Here is a 24,613-nt window from a genome sequence, read left to right on the forward strand (position 1 = left end):
GTTTTCATAGGAAACATTTTCGATAAATTTCAGATGAAATTTATAGCGCTATCTTTGGGGCCGTTATTGCAAAACCTCCAAATAGAATTTCTTGTGGAACCATGTTGAAATCTATAGAGTTGCTGACCGATTACCAGGTTTTTTTTTGTGGAACTTAAGTATAAACATTCCTAACGCGACTTCGAAAGGAGTTTCTGGTGAACGCGCAGAATAATTATTAAGAACTCCTTGTGAAACTTCAAGAGGCAAAAAATCCATAGTGGTATTTTTAGCGGAAATTCTACTAAAAGCTGCTGAAGAAATTTCAGCAGAAACTTTTCGACTCTCTATTCCATAGCGTTTATGATTTCATCCACAATTCAGGTGAAGATTTTCTCATGTTTTTTTGTTAAAATAGCTTTTGCAATTCACAAGAGTGATCAATTCAAACCTTAAAAATCTTAACAATTTTCTGGAAAAGTTTGAAATTTTATTATCTGCTTCTTTCTAATTTGAAGCACAATATTTCACATACATCTTGAGAGTAGAAGTACTTGTGATAAAAATTAAATCAATATGTTTCTAGCACTACTTTTTTTCGGTTCCCATTTGAAGTAACATTTTGTGGGGGCCCCTGAAATGTGGGGGCCCGGAGCCATGGCCCCCCTGGCCCCCCCTTAAATTCGGCCCTGCTCCCATATAAACTTCAAACTTATTTTCAATGCAATCTGTGAAGTTCCAAGATTATCGAAATATTCAATTCAAGTTATGGCGATTTTTCAAAGTTTTACATGGAAATAAGTTTTCAAACTTCAAGTGTCGTTTTCTAAATTATTACTTTTTACAAATGGTACTGTTACGCGAGTGAAACAAAATTGCCTTCAAAATACCTAGCGGCAAAAAAATTAAAATTGGCATTTTTATATAAGGTTATGTTTTCCTATACTAATTTTAATCTCATTGAGCGCCCTCTAGACAACCGATTTCATTGCTCACAAAATAACTTATTCAGGGTGTAGGACTTTTTTTTAAAGTTTTGAGGTTTTTTGCTTTAGGTCTTTTATACACTGAACAAAAATTTTCGGATTCATGACCAAATGTAAAAAAAATTATAAACCTTACCGCTTCATAGTAGCATGACTGAAAATCATGATATCATGACCAAGCTATTCATATAAATAAAAATAAAAAAACATCATGAGCTCAATTATTGTACCAAGAGCGCTGTGTCATGATTTCAAGACTCTGATTTCTGTAAACATGAGCTGAAACATAAAATCATGAATAAAAACAATGGATTTTGGCGCCGCTGAACGTTACGCAATGCAAGCCAGTCTGTCAGTTATCTTTTGATCTCAGTGAAGGTGTCCCGTGTGATCGGCAAGTAACGGAATTGCTTGTTCTTAGTTTTCAAGTTCTAAGTGTGAATAAAAAATAGAACCGAACAATAGAGTTCTGTTTGAATTACAGGGTGACTGTATTTATTGCGTTTTCCGCTGTTCGGATCCGCCAAATAAGCTGTTTTTGAGCAAGAATTGCGTGCTCCTCAGTGTGTGCGCACATTTTCTGTGCGCAATGCCATCCTTGTTTGGAAGGTTTTGGTTTGAACATATCTGCAGGAAAAATATAAAACCGGAGCCCGCCCTTAGTTGGACCGGCCGTACTTGTCGTCACCTTGCTGATTTCCGACAAGCAGATTTCCGACCTACTTGAAGATCGTAAAGCTTTTGAACTAGCCTAGCATTGAACGTGATGTTGCCGAAAACTGGCTGAAATACGCAATTCAAATAATGTTAATATTTTGTTTATTCTTTAATTTAATTGAATGAAATGTGAATCATGAATAACAATCTATAGAATCATGAATTATGCTTTTTATGAATTTTGTTTTTTGTTCCAGAATACATACCGCATAATTTTGTGTTTCTGCTTGCCATTTTACATCAATGAAATATTGATCAGACCTAATTTGTCATTTTTTCTCAACAATAGACTTAATCTCAACGCCAAGGTAGCGTCACGACTAAATGAGTGATGACCTTTGTTCATGATGTATTACACGTTTTTCGCAAAATCGTGATATGTATACCGGATTTTTTCCAGTGTATTAACGTGAGCCTAGACTCAATGGGGAGTTTTCAAGGGGGTTTCAAGGAGTCAATTCTGGGGTTTAGTTGTATTCCAAGGAGGTTTCATGGCGTTTCAGGATTTTCATGCCGGTTTTACTGGGATTTTGAGTGATTTCAGAGGGCTTCATGAGGTTTCAGGGTGTTTACAGAAGGATATGAGGCGGCTACAGGGAGTTCCAGTGGGTGTTTTTATGCTTTCAGAAGTTTTATAGGGATTTGAAGAGTTTTATGAAGATTTATAGGCTTATCACAGGCTTTCGGAAAAACATCAGGGGTGTTTTTGGGAGGTTCAGAAGGGGATTCAATAAAATAACAGGAGCTTCAGGAATGTCCTAGAAAAGTTATTAACAGTTCAGGGGCCTCGCCCAGTTCTTTTACCTTAAAAAGCGCTAAACTAGCTCCGTCGCTCCTTTCCCGTAAGTGCTTCTTAGACCTTCTAACGGCTATGAATACAAATAAATACCTTTTGAGTGACATTACTTCGATGTTGAAGAAGTCGACATTGGACATTGATATACTGCCGTTCTACACATAGTTGTCCTATGTTGGAAAATTTTAAACTATGAAGAATGCGGTTAAAATTTTAAAAGTTTTGAAAAAATGGCGGGCCCATATAGCCGAGGCGGTAAACGCACGGGTATTCAGCATGACCATGCTGAGGGTGACGGGTTCGATTCCTGGTCGGTCCAGGATCTTTTCGTAAAGGAAATTTCCTTGACTTCCTTGGGCATAGAGTATTTTCGTGCCTGCCACACGATATACACATGCAAAATGGTCATTGGCAGAGGAAGCTCTCAGTTAATAACTGTGGAAGTGCTCATAGAACACTAAGCTGAGAAGCAGGCTTTGTCCCAGTGAGGACTGTTACCAACCGTTTGGGTAACAATGTCTTGTGTGGTGCAAAGGCTAGCTGTTGGTTCAGAGCATGTTATTGTTATTGTTTTTTTTTATTGAATATTGTATATTTATATTATTTATTTAAATGTCTAAGTGTATAATAAATGTTGGTCTCCACAGGTTTGTGTTTGAGTTATGTTTATTTTACGCTTAGTAGTTTAAGGTGTCTCTTTATTAATCTATTTGTTCATTCATTTATTTATTTAATTATTTTGTTCTGTTCATATATTCCGATTGTAGATTTGTTTATTATTCAGATTCTTTATTTATCTATTTATTTATATTTATTTATTTTTTCCTATTTATTTATTTATTTATTTATTTATTTATTTACTATTCAATATTAGATGCTTTATTTACATATTTATTCAGATTGATTTATATACAATTACTAAATTATTTATTTACAAAAAAATGGAAAACAAGTGTCCGTCAGGTTTTGTTAAGGCATTGCATGTGGCCACAATCGGAATTTTAACTTAAATTCACAAGACACCTTGGTTAATATAATTTGTTTAGAGTGTAAGTGGCTGTCATCATCATCATCTTCAGATCTGTCACCAAGATGAAGAATATCTGGATGGAATAAGGAGTGGGTCCAAGGGTGGTGGAAGACGCCGCCCCCCCCCCTCTACACTCTCTCCCCACCTCCGCCCTTTTATTGGGGACTATAAATGACATGGCAGAATTTGGGGAGGCGCTGATATAGTTTTGGTCCGGAGAAGTGATGAACGCGACGGTCCGGTTTTGTCCGCAATATTATAAACCGGTTTAGTTCCTCGTGTTAGTGATTAAAACTTAAACTAAAAATAATCCTAACAAATTTCAATTAAATTAAATGTTAAAAACCTCTACAGCTAAAACGTCACAAACAGTATAAAACATTTAAGTTTTAATAGTACGGATCTTTGTGTGCCATCACCACAACGGTTGGTTAATTAGACACCTTTCAATATAAAGTTAATACCAACTGAGTTAGGCTACCAAAGATCACCAAACGTACGAAAAGTTCGAGCGAGTGTGGTGATTTTGAACTGCAGTGTGTGAAACGGTCGGAAGTGGTAAGAAGAAAGGTAATCCTCGCGTTAGGGCTACCTCGTGACGTTCTGTAAAGTCTGTGCCTTACCAATGAACAATGGTGTCAGCTCGCTCGAACCCCGACCCAGTGAAAGTGCACGAATTGGTACCGCTCTCCGGACCCTGTGGAACAATGGCCGTAAGCTAACCAGGCCTAACCGTCAAGCTAAACCCCCCCCCCCCTCTCTTCTTTTATGAGGATGAGTTTGTGAAGATGGCTGAAGCAGTGAAGAAGAAGCCGAATAACCGTAAGATCACCCGAAACATCCGGAATTCCAGCATCAAGAGCCTACCGGATCATCAGCAGCAGCAACGGCCGCAACGAACCGGTGAGCTCGTCCCAAAACTATCTTGTACATGAACCTTATGTAAAACCGTTACAATACACACACACATACATAACCTCGAAGTTTTTCTAGTTCCGTTAATAATAAATTTGTATGGCTTCTCTGAACCACAGTTTGTATTAGTTTTGATCGTAGAAATCTTGTTTTCCATAGTCTGTTCCACTTTGTAATGTCCGCTTTTTCACCACACCAATCCCTTAGGAATTCTCCAAGACCACCTCAACGACCCTGAGATCCAGGTTACCAAAAAGAGGCCTTGAGCGCCCACCCCGGAAGCAGCCGTCGGCTCAAGACCAGCAGCTTGGGGCTTTGGCCGATTCCCGTCTGGAATTAGCGAGTAGAAAAACCTGGCTCGAAGAAAATCGTTTCAGGACGTTACGCCAAGAAGAAGAAGAAGAAGAAAAAAATGGTACAACAAATTGGATTTCAGTTTCCATAGTATTGTGAAAAATCTATTTTTATTCCTGAGGTATTTCTCTTACAACAACATTATAAGACTGCCATGCATAAGGCTTGAATGTCTTGAGGCAAAACGGAAACCAAAGGACAAAATGAGAGTGGCTTCACACTTGAACACATTCTTAGTAGTAATCGGATAAGTAGAAACCAGGTGAGTGAATGAGTAAGTAGTTTAGTTAGTGAATAGGTGAGTGTGAGCTGTCCCAAGATTGAATGAGTTAGTGAGTAAGTCAGTTGCAGGATAAGAAAGTTAGAGCTTAGGGAAAGAGCTGCGCTACCTCGTGAATTCGAGTGTGTTAGTGAATAAATGTGTATGAGTTAGTGAGTCAATGAGTGAGACAATGAGTAAGTGAGATCTGTTCCGTGGAACTGAGTGAGTAAGTGTATTGGTTTGTGAAATTGTGAGTTAGTAAGTGAGTTACCGAGTGAGTTATTGAGCGAATCAGTGAATGAGTGATGTCCTAAATGAGGGAGTTATAAAACAAATAAGTGCATAAGTCAATAAATGTTTGAGTCAATTAGTTATTAAAGTAAGTGGTAGATAAGAAGTGAGCTAGAAAATTGAGCTGAGGAAAAGGATCTGTCTGCTTTTTCGCGAACAAACATGTTTCTGTCTCTGTAGCGTCCATGTGGATCCACTCACGCACTTCAACACCCTTAACAGATAGCTTGATGATTGATCTGTCTGATAAGCGCATTGACGTGTGTGGCTGGATGCAGAGTCAGAAACGAGTATATTTATGCAAAGAAGGTGGTAATGTTTTTGATATGATGAGTATAAAAGTTCGTGAGTTAAAAAGCAAGTAAGTGGTTTAGTGAGTTACTGCGTGGAGTACAGAATAAATACGTTAATGAGTAAGTGAGCTAGTGAGTTAGTGTGTATGCTATTGATTTTGTGAATTATTAAGTGAGTGAGCCTTTTAGTTATCAGAGTTAGTGAGCAAGTGAGTGGGAGAAAGCGAGTGAGCTTGTAGAGGGCTCATTAGTTATCCAGTGATTCTGGTAGTAAGTGATTTAGAGTCTGTTAGTGAATGAATGAGGGATCAAGTGACGGATATAGTGAGTTAGTGAGTAAATGAGTAGTTTATTGCACCAGTTAGTGGTGTAGACTAATTTAGTTAATGAGTAAGGTAGTTGGTGACTTAGTGCATTAGTGACTGAGTGAGCCTGTTGATAAGAGAATGTGTGGGGAAATGAGTGAGTGGGTGAGTTTCTAGGTGGGGCCTATTCATAAACTACGTCTTAGGGGGGACGGGTGTCTGGCCAAAGTCTACGCTCCATACAAATTTCGAAAATTTTGTATGAACGAAAGTTTACGAGGGGGGAGGGGTGGTTCTGAGATGACCAAAAATGAGTCTACGTAGTTTATGGACAGCGCCGTGGTGAGCTAATTATCTAATGAATGAATCAATGAATTGGTAGGTGCGTGAGGTAGTAAGTTAGTGAGTGAGTGAAAAGTGGGTTGATTTATTTGTTAGTGAATGAGTGGATAAGCGAGCGAGCTAGTGAGTGAGTGAATGAGTGAGTTAGTGAATTAGTGAGCCTATTAGTGAATTTTTTTTTTTATTATAGAGGTTTTAAACCTAGGTTCATTCGCCTCTTCTATTAGTGAATGAATGTATGAGTGAATGAGTGATAACATGAGTAAGTGAATGATGTTGTGAGTTAATATGTTAATTACTTAGCGAGTTGGTTAATGAGTGAACGGAAGAGTGACTTAGTGAGTGAGTAAGTGGATGTGTGAGAAAACGAATGAGCCATCGAGTGAAATAGTAACAAGCGTGTGTGTGCGTGAATAATACTAACTTATTTTCACATCCACTCTCACATTTATCAACTTACTCAGTTACTCATCAACCCATTCACGCATCAAGCCACTTAATCTTAAATTTCATTATTCGATTGTTTATTCATCAGTTCAATCATTTATTAATTGTGGAGCGGATCTGGTTGGATGGTTAGAACACTTGACTATCACGCCGAGGACCTGGGATCGAATCCCACTCCCGACAAACTCACACAAAAAATGTGAGTTCTTCCTTCGGAAGGGAAGTAAAGCGTGGGTCCCGAGATGAACTAGCCCAGGGCTAAAAATCTCGTTAATACAGATAAAAAAAAATTATTAATTACCTCAGTCATGTAACAGATAACTCATTCATCAAATTTCACACACCAAGTCACCTACTGATATTCATTTCCTCACCAATTTACTAGTCAATGCACACATTGTTCCACTCACAAACTTATCGATTCACTAACTCATCAACTCAATAACTAAAATAACTAAAACATAACTGTAACGCCTCCGAAACCCGTCGAAAATCCTCTGAAGCTCTCTGCAATGCAACCACCTCGGACCACCGAACCAAATATGAAGTAGTTGTGATGTCAAAAAGCTGTGAAAATTGCCATATGTAATAAATAGATGGCCCCGTAGGCCCATACGGGCTTCAGAGGAAGGAGTTTCGAGGGATTTGGAGGGATCAAAGGTGTTTCGGAGTGGTTTCAGGGTAGTTTACATATGTTTCAAGAGTTTACGTGAGTTTCATTAGTTTTCAGAGGTGTCCAGGAGGTTAAAGAGAACTTAAGAAGGATTTCAGAAGACTTCAGAAGAGTTTATAAGGATTTCTAAGCGTTTCAGAGTCTTTCGGAAAAGAAAATCAGGGATATTTCAGGGAGGCTCATAGGGTACCCTCATGCGGGTTTCATGGGGTTTCATAGGGGTACAGGAGCTTCAAGACGGTCCTAGAAACGTTTGTGACATTTCAGGGGCGCCACTTCTCTCCTCTCTTTCTACTTAAAAAGCGCTTAACTCCCCTAGACGCCCCTTTCCTCTTGAATGTCTTGCGGCAAAACGGAGTCGATTCCGGAGATGGAGACAACATAAGAGTGCTTCACACTTTATCACATTCTTAGTAATAATTGGAGTAGAAGTAGAAACCAGGCGAGTGAATGAGTTGGTGGATGAGTAAAAAAGTTAGTGAGTAGGTGAGTGTGATCTGCCCCAAGCTTGAATGATGTAGTGAGTAAGTCAGGCTAAAAATGTGCTAGTTAAGAGGATTAGTGAATTATTGTGTATGAGTTAGTGAGTCAATAAGTGAGGCAGTGAGTAAGTGACTTGTTGGGTTAATGCGTAGGTGAGATCTGTTCCGTGGAACTGAGTAAGTAAGTGTATTAGTTAGTTAGTCAATAGGTGAGTTACCGAGTGAGTAAATGAACGAATCAGTACATGAGTGTGTTTTCAAATGCGGGAGTTAATAAACTAGTGGGTGCATAAATTGGTGAGTAAGTGAGTCAATAACTGAATTTGTGAATTGGTGAGTGTGAGAGTGTTTGAGTTAAAAAGCAAGCGAATGATTTAGTGAGTGGAGCAGCGCATAAATAAGCTAATGAGTTAGTGAGCTAGTGAGTTGTTGAGTGAGCTAATTTAGTTGTTTGTTTGATTGATTTACGACCTTTTAACACAATTAGGAGTCATTTGGGTCGCTCATGTATACCAATTTTTCAAAATTAACTTTTTTCTTCCCACCCACGGTTGTACGTTTTTTGCATCCAAGAAACCACTTATCAGCATCTTCTTCGAAATCTGGTTCTATTTCATCCACCTCAACGGTCGTCTCCATTTCATCGTCATCGGTTGAAAATTCATTCTGCACGGCCAACTGTGGCGTAGTGAATAAATAAGTTAATAAGTTAGTGTGCTAGTGATTTTGTGAATTAGTGAGTTTGTGAGCCTGTTAGTTGATGAATCTGTGAGTTGATAAGTGAGCTAGTGAGCAAGTGAGTGAGCGAGAGAATGGATGAGAGAGTGAGTCGGAGAAAATGAGTGATGCTGTAAATTAGCGAGTATGTGTGTTAACTAGTGAATCAGTGAGCGATGTAGAGAACTTATAAGTGAGCGAATGAGTTAGTGAGTAAGTGATCCTGTTAGTAAGTGTGCTACAACCTGTTAGTGAGTGAATGTGACTGAAAGTGTATGATTAGGAGATAAGTATATAAGTAATTTAATGGAGTGTGCGGTAGTTCTAGTTCGGCAGCAGCAAAGCATCGCGCGCTGGCTTTGAAAAGTGTACAGGCCGCGTTTTCATTCGGTCGTCGTCGTCGTCGTCGTCGTCGTCTATTTGACTGCTCATCTTCGTACGGGGCGATTTATGATACGATAAATGCAACAAACAACATTTTTTGCGATTTTAGTCAACAGACATTGAAATGTTCGTCACGTCAAGTGTCGGCCCAAGTTCCAAAGCCACGTTGGTTCAAATCACTTTATTTTCTCTTTCGTTAATTTTCGCACTTCGAAAACTATCTGAATGGTTCGTCATCTTCGATGTCGGCATGTGTTTTGTTTTAGTCCAAATGAAAATAAGTGGTTTGATATTAATAGGGTTGCATGAATCACTCCACTTACCAAAGTGAACTCATATCATGCGCCCTTTCCCCTCCCCACTAACAAAAAGTCCTTCCCATAACAGACGTGGAGACGCAGAGGTGATCTCGGTCTTTAGTAAGCAACGCACGTCATAATAACATTCCTTTCCTTCCTCGATGACCGTAAGGACGTGGCCGGCGCCGTTATTGACCTAATAAAGTTTGGAATTCTCGAAGATGCACATTGAGGACGGTAAGCTACTCCCAAACTCCGTCTGTTGGTTCCTTGTGCAACTTCGATTGTTCTGGTCAATCACGGAGTAGCAACTACGAATAGTACGGTCATATATGCTCATGCTCATGCTCATGCTCATTTAATGGATTAGTGAATGGAGTGGTGTTGAGAGTTACTAAGTTAAGAAGTGAGTGAGCTGAGCAAGTTAGCGAGTAAGTTAGCGAGTAAGTTAGTTAGTTACTTAGTGAATAAGTGACTAAGTAAGCTTGTTGATAAGTGATTTTGTGGGAAAATGAATCAGTAATTGGTGTAGTTAAGTCAATAACACACAGGACAGATGTCCAAGCTCATGAAGTGCGGTTTTGTAAAGAATACCAATGGTTGTATTGAAATAACTGGCACCATTACTCGGCGCTGACACATCTCGAATCGCAGTACAAATATGTCGTGTGTTATCTTTTGGCGCTAGTGTTACTAGGTATGCAGCCTAGTACTGTTCCACCAAGAGAATGTGTTAGTTTTACTTGGAAAGCGATGATTGTAAGGTTGTTCAAGTAATTTCTAATTGGTGAAACTAATTGCCAATGGGTTGCTAAGACGTAGTTGTTATATTAGTGAAATAGCAATACACTAATCGCTATTTGAGCAAATACAACTTAAGCTCTGAGTAGGCCAATTCAAAAGTGTGCTAGTGAAACATTTCATAAGTTTGCGCCATTATGGTGTTGAAAACAGTTTTTAAGTGAGGAGGTCACTGTCGATGTGGCAACTTTGCTTGTTATTTTTCCTTATACACGATTTTTAGTAACTTTTATTCGTGCTTGTTCACATGTGCTCTTCCCAGCTAACATAAAGTCTTATTTGATGTTGAATAGGATGCTAAAGTGGAGGCCATATGCTTACCTGCTTCCATTTAACCGCGTGTAAAGTGTGCGTATATCGCCTTTACTTTTGAATCGTATCCAACATCATATGCGATCATGTGTTGACTGGGTTTTTTAATGGTTTATTGAGTGAGTAAACAACTCAAGTGCAAGAGTTAGTGAAAAGTGAGTTGTGATATTGTGAGTTAGGCAAGACTGGCTCCAGAGAAACGTTACCCTCCAGATCAACTTACTCTGTTACTCATCAATCCATTCGCTCCGCTCACTAAACCACTAAACTTTAATTCTCTCACTCGGTTGCTTCACTCATCAATACATTCACTCATCACATAATTTGAAAATGTCTTCATTCACGTGTCAGATCACTCATTCACCAACTATCATACACTAATTTACTTAGATGTCAATTTACTCTCCCACTAATTCACTCGTTAATGCATACGCTTTTCCACTCACTTAACGACTCACTAACTCACCATTTCAAAAACTTATCCCACTCACTATAAAAAAAAACTCATTCACTAGCTCCCTAACTTCTTCATCAACAAGCTCTAAAACTGGACTTGAACGAAAGGTCGCGACGTCTATTTTTCGTTGTGCAATTTTCGAGAATGTGATTTGGATAAGTAAGAATCAATGAGGTTGTGAATATTACGTAACTCACCGGAACAATCCGTTCCCATCCATCTTAGCAACACTTAGCTTACTACAGTAGAATCACTTGGCATGATAAGGGACCTCGCAGATGCAGGCGATTTGCTCCGCCAAAGCTCCACTTCCAATGAGGTAGCATTACACTGTCCACCTCGTCCTCGTTCTTGCTGTCATCGATGCTTGCTATGGGAAGGACACCCAAGGGGAAGGTCACTAATTTTTGTTCACACCCCACAGAGGTGATTCAATCTGAGTTAAACAAGCCTTTGTCTGAAAGTTTCGTTAACTAAGGTAATAATAACCTTCAATGAACATTTCTTCTATTCTTGGCTGAAGTTTTTGATAGCAAAGATAAGAGTAATTTTTAATAATTCCTCCTTCTATTTACAGTGTTGTTGCAAAGGAAGGCACCTTGTTTTATATGATTAACATTTTTAAGAGTAATCCAACGTCTCATTATTCCATCCGACAGGTCTGGATCGATGCCGCGTCGCAAATATTCTTCTCCCTGGGGCCGGGCTTCGGCACCCTGCTGGCGCTCTCTAGTTACAACAAATTCAACAACAATTGCTACCGTGACGCTCTGCTCACCAGCAGTATCAACTGCCTGACCAGCTTCCTGGCAGGGTTCGTGATCTTCTCGGTTCTGGGCTACATGGCCAACGTGCAGAACAAATCGATCGAAGACGTCGGGCTGGAGGGACCGGGATTGGTGTTCATCGTGTACCCGGAGGCGATCGCCATGATGAAGGGGTCGGTCTTCTGGTCGATCATATTCTTCCTCATGCTGATAACGTTGGGGCTGGACAGTACCTTTGGCGGGCTGGAGGCGATGATAACGGCACTGTGCGACGAGTATCCGAGGACGATCGGTCGGCGGAGGGAGCTGTTTGTGCTGATACTGCTGGGGCTGATCTTCATCTGTGCACTGCCGACGATGACGTATGTAAGTATGAAGTAAACATTCATTATTCTGATCATTTATATATGATGCCATGTGGAGAGTGAATTTGATTTATCCCTATAGTCTTCTCAGTGTTGTGCTATCAATCATCATTAATATAAACTTGTTTTTTTTTTCGATCATCCAAGAGAGCTACATCGTCTAGCATGTCATGTCTCGAGCATATGTGGTTGTCAATAACGAATCGTTGTTATATTCAAAGTTTATGAAGCTTTCTTATTGAATTTAGTCCAACATTTTCTTTAATTCTATGATTCATGTGAACAAAGCTGCATCAAAAATAAGAAAACTAGAATGGAACAGTCTTCACGTTCTTGATTACTTCTACAAGAGTTATCTCACTAGACACATCTCGTAAACGAATGCGCACTTCCTTCCACTCCCTATCTCATGCATTTAAACATGAAATCGGGACGCAGTAAAACGTAACTGTTGCTTCTCACCGTGCCGAGTGACTTCGAGTGATTAAATTAACGCAAACATTATTTATCCCTTAGCCAACAACGTTTAGGTATCGTCCATCGTCTTCGACGTCGCCGCACCGGTAGCAACAATCTCCCTCATCGCACACTCAAACGCGGTTGCCCTAGTTTCCCATTATCTGTTATCAATTCAAATCGTTTGCGCTTCTTGCCCCGTGAGAATCCAAGCAAGCGGTCGGCAGCATCCTTTCTTTTGGAGCACCACCACCGGCATCGTGGTGGCTCCTTGGATGAGTGTGGAAAGCGAGGGAGGTGAAATGAATTGATTCCTTTGGCCCCGCATTCCCTCAACCCTGTATATCAATCGAAGCAATCGGGTTTGTGCGCTGTGGGTGCTCCCCGGCAACAAGATAGCAAACAACCTCGGATGTGGTTTAGTTTTTTTTTATTTCTTCGGTAGTTTTATTTTTCCCGTGTGTTTGTTAGCCTTTCAAGAGTGTGTGGCTAGGATTTTTCTCGGCCGCATTCTGGAGAGGGATTTTGCTTCATTCGGTTTCCGCGTTGATGGACTTTCTATGTTGGAAAAGTCGAGCCCTAGCAGGAAGAGCCACTAGGAGTAGATTTTGTCGGAAGACTTATCGACGGAATTAATTTAAATGTGCCGGTCGATGGGCTGGCTAACGCTTACTTTGATTGTCAGTTACTGACTATTTGCTGCTTTGCAGTAACGAGTTTCTTTTTAGTGCTGAAATGAACAGTGAGCAAATAAGGAGCAAAGATGATGATAACAGCTGCCACTAGAAGGCGAGTGACCTCAATGCATCGGTAAGAAAGAAGATCGTTTTGAAATACAGCAGAAATGATTGTAGTTTAGTTGTACTGCCTTACAATTACTACATTAAAGTTCTTAAAATCAAAAGTTATAGTTGTATACTGCTGTAATCAAGAAACCTGCATATCCTGAATACTCCAGGCTTTATACTCTTGCTACAACTGGGCTAGTAAAACAGCTGTGAAAACGAGAAATAACAAAAAATGGACTACAGAGTAGGCGTTGCCGTGTGCAGGCGTATTTTAAACTGTAATATTACTAAAAAATATAAAAACAATAAAAAAAGTCAATATTTATCGAAAACAATAGAAATACACTAGAACTCCAATGGCGCTGTAGTCACTTTTCTTATTAAATTATTTTAATAACTTTAATTGCAATAATTTACTATTTTTAAGTGCCCATCTTGTCGAAGACCTTTTGTTTTGGTAAACAAAATAACTTGACACTTCTAGTACCGCTGCTAAGGGCGTGGCAAACTAGATGTTAGTCACACGAACAGTCATGACATTGGACTTCTGTGGCTAGTTATTCTACTGCCAAAACACACTAATAGCAAAGAATAAGAATATCAAGAAAGCCCACTCCGCTGATGCTCGGGGGGACACTACCGCAGCGCTATCTGCGGATGAAAGTTCAACCTTCATGCGGTAATATGCGTTACTGATTGTATGTGGATACCAAAACATACGCACACCACCTTCTCTTATGACAAATCACGAACACTGTTACCTAGAGCTTCCACCTTGAAACGGTTAGAGAGCGCCACTTGTATTGTCGCTTGACGTTTACATAGAAAAAGACAAGAGAGGGCATTCTTTCTGTTTTTATTCTTTGCTAATAGCCAGATACGTTAAATTAAAATTCTTATTATTTGTGAAATCGTCTGTTTTAATACAGGACGAACAGTGGACCACAGAATATGGATGGGTTCTTCTTATAGTTTATAATTATTTTGTATCTTCCCACAGGGTGGCGTCTACCTGGTCAACTTTCTCAACGTGTACGGGCCGGGGCTGGCGATCCTGTTCGTGGTGTTCGTCGAAGCGGCCGGCGTCTTCTGGTTCTACGGGGTGGAAAACTTCTCGGCCGACATCGAACAGATGCTGGGCAAGAAGCCGTCGCTGTTCTGGCGCATCTGCTGGAAGTACATCAGTCCGACGTTTCTGTTTGTAAGGGAACTTTAGTTTGTTGGAATTTCTGTGAGAACGATTAACGTTGCTATGTTTTTTTACAGTGCATTTTGATATTCTCGCTTCTGGGTTACGAGGCCATGCTGGAGGGAGAGTACAAATACCCGGAGTGGAGCGTTGCGGCCGGTTGGATGTTGACTTTGTCCTCGGTGCTATGCATACCGCTGTATGTCATCTACAAGTTCATGAAGAGCGATGGCGGTTATCGAAGTGTAAGTTGATTTCAATAATCTATAATACGAATCAAAAATGATGATGTTCGTTGGTATGAAACTAATACCTTCGTAACTCGAAATGGAATGATCTTTGTCTTTCTGGTACTTAACAGAGTTGCCCAAAAGGAAATGAATACATAAGGGTCTCCAGTTAGCCTAGTGGTTAAGGCTATGGATCGCCAATCCGGAGACTGCGGGTTCGATTCCCGTTCCGATTCCGGTTGAGAAAAATTTCTCGACTCCCTGGGCATCAGTAGGTCGGCAGGCTCCCTGGGCATAGTGTATCATTGTACTTGCCTCACAATATACAAATTAATGCAATGGCAGGCAAAGAAAGCCCTTCAATTAATAACTGTGGAAGTGCTCAAGAACACTAAGTTGAAGAGAGGCTGTCCAAGTCCCAGTGGGGACGTAGAGCCACAAAGAATAAGTAGAAGAAGAAGAAGAACATAAGGCAAACGAAAGGCTGGAAATATCAAAATGCTGGGATAAATAGTAGTTTGAACAGTTTCCGAAGGGGGTCAACCCAAAATAAAAAGACACTATACTGTCTTCAACCAGAGGTTGCACAGACTGAACGATCATTAGCGGCAGTTGTGGCTTTTCACGATCAGCTTTTTGCATATTCAGCACTATAAGATTTAGTTTTATGTTAGCGTCCCATTTAATCGAAGAATTCCTGGATGAATCGATGAAAATAATCCTGAAGAAACCTCTGCAAGAATCCAAGGAAGTATCCTTGGAAGAATGCCTAGGAGAATTCCTAGTGGAATTCTTGGAGGATTCCCTGAAGTAATTCTTTCAGAAATATTTGGAGGAATTCCTGTAAGAGTCTCTGGAAAAAAATCCTTGGAGGAATCCCTTGAAGATTTCTTGAATAACTTCCGTAGGAATTCCTGGTGGCATTCTTGGAAGGATTCCGGAAGCAGTTACTGGAGGAAGTCCTGAAGGAATGCATTGAGGAAACCCTGGAAGATTTCTTGGAATCTCTGGAAAAAAAATCTTGTATGAATTCTTGGAGGGATCTCTGGAAGATATCCTAGAGGTATGCCTTTAGAAAATCCTGAAGGAATCTTCAGAGGAACTCCTGGAGAAATGTCTAGTGGAATTTCTGGCGGAATTTCTGAAGGAATCTCTAGATGATTTCCTGAAGGATTTTTAAGGCGAAATTCCAGCAGGAATTCATAGTGGAATCCCTGGGATAATTCCTAGCGAAATTCCTGTAGAATTTCGTGGATAAATCCCTTAAAGAATTCGTAGAGGTATACCAGAAATAATTCCTGAAGAAACCTCAGATGGAATTCTAGGAGAAATTCTGGAAGAATTTTAGCTATATTATAGAGACTTTCAGCCCTTGGCTGGTTCATCTCTCTGGAAGAATCCTTAGAAGAATTCTTGAGGAAACTCTAGAAGGAATCCCCGAAGCAAGTGAATTTCTAATCCCCGAAGTAAGCGGATTTTTTAAGGGAATCCCTAAACAGCCCTTGTAGGAAGTACTGGATTAATTACTGGAGGAGTTCCTGAAAGAATTCCAAGAAGAACTCCTGAAGGAATTTTTAAAAGTGTTCCTGGGGGAATCCTTCTATTTTTTTTTTAATCAATCCCTGGAGTTGTTTCTGAAAGAAACACAGAAGAAATTCCCCTCTGGATAAATTCTTGAAGGAAATCCCATGAAAAATCTCGGAAGCAATTCCATGAAAAAATCCTTAGGAAATCCCAGGAAAGCTTTCTTAACAAATTCCTGGAAGAATTTCTGTAAAAAAATATGGAGTAATCCATCCCAGGTAACCACTAAGCATTTGAATAAGCCGTGTATCAGCCCGTATTACGCATTTAAACTGTTTGCTGCATAAGCAGTTCGAATGCATAGCTGCCTTGAGATAGCATAAGCTCTGCTGCTCAAAAGCTTTCGGCTGTTAATTAGCATTTCAACTGCTTGAAGTGGTTTCACTTGGGAGCATACAGAATGCTTTTCAACTGCTCTTTAAATGCTAGAAGCAAAAAGGTTGGGAGATATGTTACACATTTGGCAACACATTTTGTCTCTCTCTTACAGAGCCTATGCTTCTGTTTACAAATGTGTGCATCTTATTTGTTTCTTCATTTTCCCCTACTCATCCAAAAGCACCAAGCAAAACATTACTGCAGCTGGTTTGAATTGGGAACTTGTTCATCAAAAAATCACCAAATATTTATCAGTTCGTCGGAAAATATGTGCCGAATAGGTGGATGCTTTGGTGGATCATAGGATTGTTTGAAAGAGGGAAGAAACAATCTTATTCCAAAGATATTTAAATGAAGGGATCGTTATGCTCTACCACAATGAAATATCTCAATGAAAACAAGTTTTGAATGTTGAATCTGAAGATGTTATCTTTATATTGGCGATTAAATCAACGCACGCCACCGGGACAGCTTTAGCATCGTGGATCAGGAGCAACAGAATCCGAAGCAGATATGATTAATCAATCTCCGGATCGTAAGTTCAAACCTACATCACTACACAACCAAATCAGCAAAAAAGTACCACCTAGCACCGGCTGGAATATGGAAGGACGATGAAGCGGGGAAGCAGGCTGAGAGAACGAGAAGCAGACGTCAATCTATTTTTGTTTTTTTTTTTGCTCGACGAGGCGTTACGCTTCTTTGACATTTCGTCACGACGTTCCTGAAGGGTAGCACTAAGACAGCCCGTTATTTTGCCAAAACCTGCTGTGAGGTAGCACTATAGGCGTATATACGGCTAATTAGCATTAAACGCCTTGTCGTAAAGGCTACTATAATGCTGAAGGAATGCTATTTTAAATGCTTACTGGTTACTTGGGATGTCTGATATAATTTTTGGACGAATTATTGTTCTAATCTTTGGATGGACTCCCAAGAGAATGTTTTGTACAGTGTTTTAAGGAACTCCTGGACTAATTTTTAGCTAATCTCTGGTAAAAATTCCTGTATTAGGGTTTCTGGCAGATATACTTGCTGAAATACTTCGAATTGTTCCAGATTGAATTATTAAAGTAATCACTAGTGGAATTCTTGAATGAATATATGAAGAAATCCCTGAAAAAATCTCAAAAGGAACACTTGCAAAAAAAACCTAAAAGAATTTCTGTTGACATTCCTTCGGAAATCCCTGGAGAAGTTACTGAAGGAATCCTGGAAAAAGAACTGGAGGAACCTCTAAATATATCCCAGGAGAAATTCCCGGAGGAATGTCTGGAGAAAGCCATAAAGGAATTCTTGAAAAATTCTCTGAAGCAATTCATGGAGAAATCAGTGAAAGAAGGATTCTGGAGGAATTTGTCGATGCATCCTTGCAGAAGTATCTGTTAAAAAATCTGAAGGAATTGTAGGAGGCATTCTTGAAGCAATTCTTGGAACAAACCCTTAAACAATCACTGTCGGGACCCTGCAAGATGCCCATGGAAGAATTTACGAAGGAGAGACTCCTGGAGAATTCCCTTGAGAAATTTCTGAAAGAAACACTGGAGAACTTCCTGAATAAATATCTAAAGGAATTTCTGAAAGTGTCCTTGAAAGAATTCTTAAAAAAATCCCCCGCCTTCCCGTTCAAACCAAAACACAAAGATTTAAGAGAGAGTTGTAGAGACCTTTACGTCCTATTTGGACTAGGTATCACGAGAATTGGGGTGTTGTTAGTGGAAGGGTAAACTTGAAAAAATACGTTTGGTAAACGGTCAGGCACACAAAATATTATTTGGTTATGCTGAGACAGCTGCCTGTATATTTATCTGGTTCTAAAAACATCAAATTTTGATCCTGGAATGTTCCTACAGGAGTCTTGCTACACTTGTTAGAAAAATAGCAAGATCAAAATTTAATGTGGTAGATCTTACGTCGTAACGCATCATTTCAAGGTGATCTACTCACGTAAAGGGTACTGATGAAACTTTCTCAAAATGAATGTAAAAACAAAATTGAGCTTTTCAGATTCGCCAGAACTTACTTCACATGACACGCTACGTGTAGATTTAAATCGGGTCCTCCTTCATGATAACCGCAAACCAGAAATGTTTAAGTTAACTTCCAATGCACTTGTGTATAAACCTAGCTTTTGCACCGCCTGTGCACTTAATCGCAATTGTGGTGTTGGGGTTTAGTGTAAAACTCTCACGCAGCGGCTACCGGTTCGAATCCAGTAGGCGTTATATTGTTTTTGAGCTTGAATTCAAATTCATTTTGTAAAAAAAAAAAATGAAAATTTGCTTTCAAGCTGCTTAAGAACCTACCCAAGTAACAATTTTAATTTTATCAAAGTTTTTTAGCGATTCAAAAATCCTAAACATAAAACCATTGATGCCGACTTGATAATGCTCTCGAGTTCTTGTATGCCTCAATAAGCCCACGTTCTGGCTAGTTGGCCCAGTCTTATTAGGGTCTACAGGACTTCGTATGCAAACCGGCTTAGGGTTTCGGGTTGTATCATAGTTTTATCAATCTTCTAAATAAAACCATCTTCTGACTTGTCAAATAATTGTTTTGATTATTTTCACTCTTAATGTTCGATCGTCAGAATAAATTATGCTTGGTTGTTTATCCAGCCATCAATCGGAAAGATGCAGATATGGAATTCAGATTTGTTTTCCTATTTAATACGGAAAATTTGTGGTGAATGTGACTGTGATAATGACAAAAACTAAGTGCGCCACACAAACTATGCATAATTTGGAAGTTAAATGCATTTTATTTACTCGGTGGAATTCGGTGCAATAAAGGGGTTTTCAACACAGCGGAGTTTAAAAGACATTATGTAGTTTTTCTGACAAAATAAAATGGTGGAAACGTGTTGTATGGTTTAATTTGATCTTAAGCTGTATAAGAAATCATAAAATTGAGTAATATTTTTTCTGTATTTACATAAATTATCCCGGCTAGGCGACATATTTTTCTGATAAAACTCTGTGTTCCTGATGATTCCTCCAATAGGGCTAACCCTCCTGAGGTAGTCATAACTGAGCTCATGATAGAACTATCAGTTTTATCACAGCACTTTTTTGGTTTATGTTACGGCCACGAAATCTTTTGTTGGTTTTATGCATTGCCTCACAGTTTTGTGTATTTGTTTACAAAAAAAATCTCTCCGACAACAACCGCAAATGCAAGTTTTATTGAAATGGTATATAATAAAGTGATAAAACCAATTCATGTCTACTTGCAAGTCTTTAACTGAAGATGTTTATAGCAGAAGTTATATGATAGTTACGCCAAAGGTTCAAAGTAAAAAACTACCACATAAAACTAATTCAGAACAACTAGCTTTTTGACATGCTCGTATAAAACCAGGATAAAACATGAATAAACCTTCAAGGCATGCTGATTGTTACTTGGGGCAACCTTTCTCGAACTTATGTACAGTTAGCCTCCTAAGCCACCAGAAAGTTCCATTCGGAACTGTTAATGGTCATGTACATTAATTGGAGGATTATTCCTAATCTAGGCAATAGTTCTTTGGTAAAGGAATAAAAATTCGCTCAGGAATTAACTCTAATATATTGTTGGTTGATATTTATCGGTAAAAGGTGATAAGAGATAGCAACAGCTGGCGATAGAATTGCGGCTGAAGATGTCCGAAACGTTAAATTAGGTCAAAGCGTCATGCAAAAAACGACATTGTTTTATTCGTTCACCGATAAATATCACCAAGAAATATATAAACTTAATTTCAATGGATTTTGTTAAAATGTCAACACTGCCAGTGATTTCTTTCACTGCTAATAACATACTTGAAAATGTGGGCATGCCTACTATCCATGCATTGATTTGTAAATTTGTCGAAGAATTCCTCCAGAAATTTTCCTTTAGAGTTTCTCAACAGATTCTTCCTCGAACTAGTCCATGGGTTTCTTCAAGCATTTCTCCAAAAGTTTCTCGATGAATTTCCCAAGGAGTTTCCTAAGGAATTCCTCGAGGTGTTCCTCTATGTGTTTGCACACTATGACAGATAAGTATTTCCAGATAATCCTTTAGTGATACCTTCAAAAATGATTTTTTGTCAGAAATTTTAGCAGTGATTCCTTGAAGAATTCCTCCAGGACATTGGTTTTCAAAAATTTCAGCAGGATTTCCAATCATATCTTGAGAAATTCTACAAGAAACTTCTCCTAAAGTGTCTCCAGGAGTTCTTTCAGGGATTGCTTCAGGAATTTCTCCAGGGATTTCTTCAGAAACCCCTCAAGTGTGTTCTTTAGACATCTCTTTTGAGATGCTCTCGAAAGCTCTAATAGAAATTCGTTAATAAATTCCTCCAAGAGTTTTTTTACTTGGCACTATTTGCAGATTTTTTCTAGAGGTTTCTTATGAAATTATTCTAAGAATTCCTTCAGAGATATCTCAGAAAATGCCATCGGCAATTTCCCCAAGGATTCTTCCAGGAACTCCTCCAGAGATTGCTTCTGAAATTACTTTTTGTTTCTAGGATTTTTGTTTCTAGGAATCTCCACAGGTATTTTCTAGAGTTCTTTCAGGGATTGGTTCAGAAAATCTTTAAGGGATTCCTTTAGACATACAAGAATTCCTCCAGTAAAGTACAACACTAAACACTTCTTGTTTAATTGCTAAACAAAATCGCTGAATGAATACCAGAAGATATCCGGCAGAAATGTTAAAGGGAGCCTTAGAAAAAACTTTTGCAGATATCATTGAAAAAATTTCTCACGAAATAGCTGGAAGAACCCGTGGAAAAAAAATCCGCAGGATTTTGTTAATGTATCTTAGGGGTATATCATAAAAAAATAAAATGTCACTGGAAGAACTTTTAAGAAATTCCTTGCTGAAATTTCTTTAAATATCCTTGAAATACTGAGTCTCTGGAGATATTTCGGAAGAAAAAAGAACACCCGATTTTTCGAGGAATATTTCAGTCTAGTTCCTGTAAAGACGCTTGAAGAAATTCCAAAGAAATTCCAGAAGAAATCCCAGGAGAAATTTCTGAAGAATGCTAGGCAAAACTTCTTGGGAAACGATTGGTGGAACTCCAAAAAGGATTTTATAGAGAAATTTTAGAAGAGTATCTGGAAAGAAAAATCCTTAATAGAGTATCTGGGAGATTTTCTTAAAAAAAAAGTCTTGCGGAATCCATAAAATCTCCTGAGAAATTTTCAGAAAATATTTCTGAGGAAATTTCTGATTCCAAGGTAAAAAATATGGAGGTATCCTTGAAGAATGAAAATACTACTGGAACTCCAAAAGGAATCTCTGAATGAATTTCTGCATGAATGTCTGATAGAATGCTTGCTGTAATCAGTTAAAATAATGATGCAAGAATCTTCGAAGGTACTCTTGAATCAGATGAATCCCCAAAGTAGTTTCTTAAGACAATATTTCCAATGTGATCCCTGGAGAAATTGGTGAGGATTCTTTGGAGGAGTTCGGGAAGAAATAATTGTACGAGATCTTGAAAGAATCATCGGTACATTTTCCTAAAAAAAGATCGCTAGCTGAGAGAATTTGCGAAATCTGAAGTCCAGAGCTGAAAACCTCGATAATATAGAACTATAAAATTACGAAGAAACTTCCTTCAGAATGATTTTTTTAAGGGCACCCTAGAATAACATCTGAAGTAATTCCAGACGAAGTTTCAGATGGAATCTTTTTGAAAAACTTCCTAAGAGAATTCATGGTGAAATTTCTGAAGATACTTTTAAGGGCATATCTGTAGAAAGCCGTGTACAAAATTAAAGACTTCCTGGAAGAATTTACAAAAGAAGATGTTAAGAAGAATGTAGGAGATGTAGGAGAAAATTTAAGACTTCCTGGAAGAATTTTCGAAGGAAGATGCTTTGAATGAACGCGTGGAGTATTTTTGAAGGTATCTATTTGCAATTGTAGAATTTTGGAAGGGGTTCGTAAAAGATTTTTTGAAAGAATTTCTAAAATAAATTGTGATGAAATTTTTGATGAATCCCTCGAAGATTATCCTCACCGTAGTCGTGAATTGGAGTCATTATTACCCAGACAGGTGACACTGCGTCAGCAGCGTGAGCTTGAGCTAATACACGAAGAAGGTTAAAGAATCCCTGAGAGAATAATTAATGAAAACATTGAAGGAATCTGTTGCGACATTTCTGAAGGAATTCGGAAGTTTTGATATCCTAAAGAAAACGCTGGGAGAAGTTTCGAAGGAACTCATGGATGGTTTTCTGAAAGAATTTAAGGCTGATTTTTGAGTGACTCCATGGGGCGATTTCCGAGGAAGCGCATGGAACTTTGGAAGAATTTCGGTACTAAAACAAAGACTTAATAGTAAGATATAAATGTCAGGAACAAATTCAGTTCCATTTGTGACGCCAGTTTTTCCCCCATGTTTCCCCCAGAAAAATCGCCCAATACTGGTTTTGTTAACGCGACGCTTCTAATGTCAGCTTGCTCCGCCCATCTTTATCAAAGCAAACCCGTGCTTCTAATTTAGCGACCATGACAACGAGCAAATCGATTGTTTATTGAGGTGCCGGGGGAGAACAAATTGCAGCACAACTCCAATCATTAACTTTGGTATGTTCTTTTTAGGGAATATTTAATGGAGAATCAAATCATTTAATTGGTAGTATAACGTGGCAGTTGTCGCTCTGGACGTAAAGAACCGTCTTCCAACCCGAGCAGATGGGAATACCAACAGCATAACAAAATGTGTTATTTTGGCAAAATAACTGAGTAATTCAAAGAGTTAATTTTATGTTATTTACATAACATACCATGTTATAAACTTGTCCGTCATAAGCGGCAAAATAACAAAAATCATAACAAAAAAAGTTCCTGGAAGATCAGTTAAATAACAGGTTTTGTTAGTTTCCTAACAACTTAATAACAGTGAATTTATACAATGTTTCAATAACAAATTTTGAAATTAAAAAGTTATTATATAACAATATGTAGGTACGTAACCCCTAAGTTCAAGCCACTTCAGAGGAAAAAAGAATTGGTTCCATTTTGAAAATAAAAAGTAATAAGTAGCCATGACTTAGGCCATAACCCACTCTAACTCATAAGCCAGTCATTCAAAGAGAATGGCACACTTCCAGCCTTCCTGGCCCAAACGGCCTCGAGATAATTTCAAAATTAATTTTGTTTATGAGTAATGGTTGATCATGGTTGTTCACTCTTTTATTTCAAAAATAAAACTAACAGAAATTCTACTTTTTTCCACTGAAATGGATTGAACTAAATAGAAATAAAATTACAAGTAGTTCTTAGTTCCGTGTCAAAAGTTCATCTTAACCGATTCATAGACATCGAAGATATGGCTCAAAGACTCCAAACATGGCTTTTTGTATGGAAATCTGCAAATGTTAACTTTTTCATTTATTTTGCTGTAAATTTCGCATGGTGTGGTTGTGATTGCAGAACTTTATAGTTGTGCTATTGATGATCAAATAATGGTGCACTCTTAATATTTTTTTTAAATTTTTTTTATTTTTGTGTATTTTAACTTATGCTAATTCTACCCTAATACAATAATAACAGAACTTGTTCTACAACAAAACATCTTATTAAAATGTTATTTATAGAAAATATACCAATAGCAGAATTATAACAAAATGAGATTGCTCAACAAAACCTATTATGGAAAAGTTATGCCTCATTAAGTTAATAATAACAAACCAAGATATAAAACCAGGTTTTGTAATTCAGTTGATAATATTTTGATATTCTCCTCTGCTCGGGAACGGACCGTTCTGCTACGGGCCGGAGAGTAGGTGTTCTGTCTAGTTGCAACTTCCCCGATGCGGCCAGAGGGGAATCTTATGTTGTCTCCGTTGGGGCGAGCAAAGTAGTTGGTCCCCTGACCGGATGGTCCCCTTGGGCGTGAAAATAGACATCTCGTCCAGAACCTCAGAAATGGGACCAGAGGATTTTTTTAGGTTACCCCCGTTCCGAGCCGTTCGAATTCTCCTACAGGATTTAAAACTTCATCTGTCTCGTTTGGCGACTTCCGATTCAG

General features: G+C 38.7%; 1 protein-coding gene across 2 annotated transcripts in view; it reads left to right on the forward strand.

Moving 5' to 3' along the window:
* LOC109407578 (sodium-dependent serotonin transporter) overlaps positions 1-24,613 on the forward strand; it is a 144,877-nt gene that overhangs the window by 115,563 nt on the left and 4,701 nt on the right. For both annotated transcript variants that reach the window (XM_029876095.2, XM_029876096.2), the window contains 3 exons: positions 11,502-11,975; positions 14,219-14,419; positions 14,485-14,652. In XM_029876095.2, the coding sequence (XP_029731955.1) occupies positions 11,502-11,975; positions 14,219-14,419; positions 14,485-14,652 (843 nt within the window). The remainder of the gene's footprint in view (positions 1-11,501; positions 11,976-14,218; positions 14,420-14,484; positions 14,653-24,613) is intronic.

This window comes from Aedes albopictus, chromosome 3 (assembly GCF_035046485.1).
Source record: "Aedes albopictus strain Foshan chromosome 3, AalbF5, whole genome shotgun sequence".
Taxonomy (NCBI): domain Eukaryota; kingdom Metazoa; phylum Arthropoda; class Insecta; order Diptera; family Culicidae; genus Aedes; species Aedes albopictus.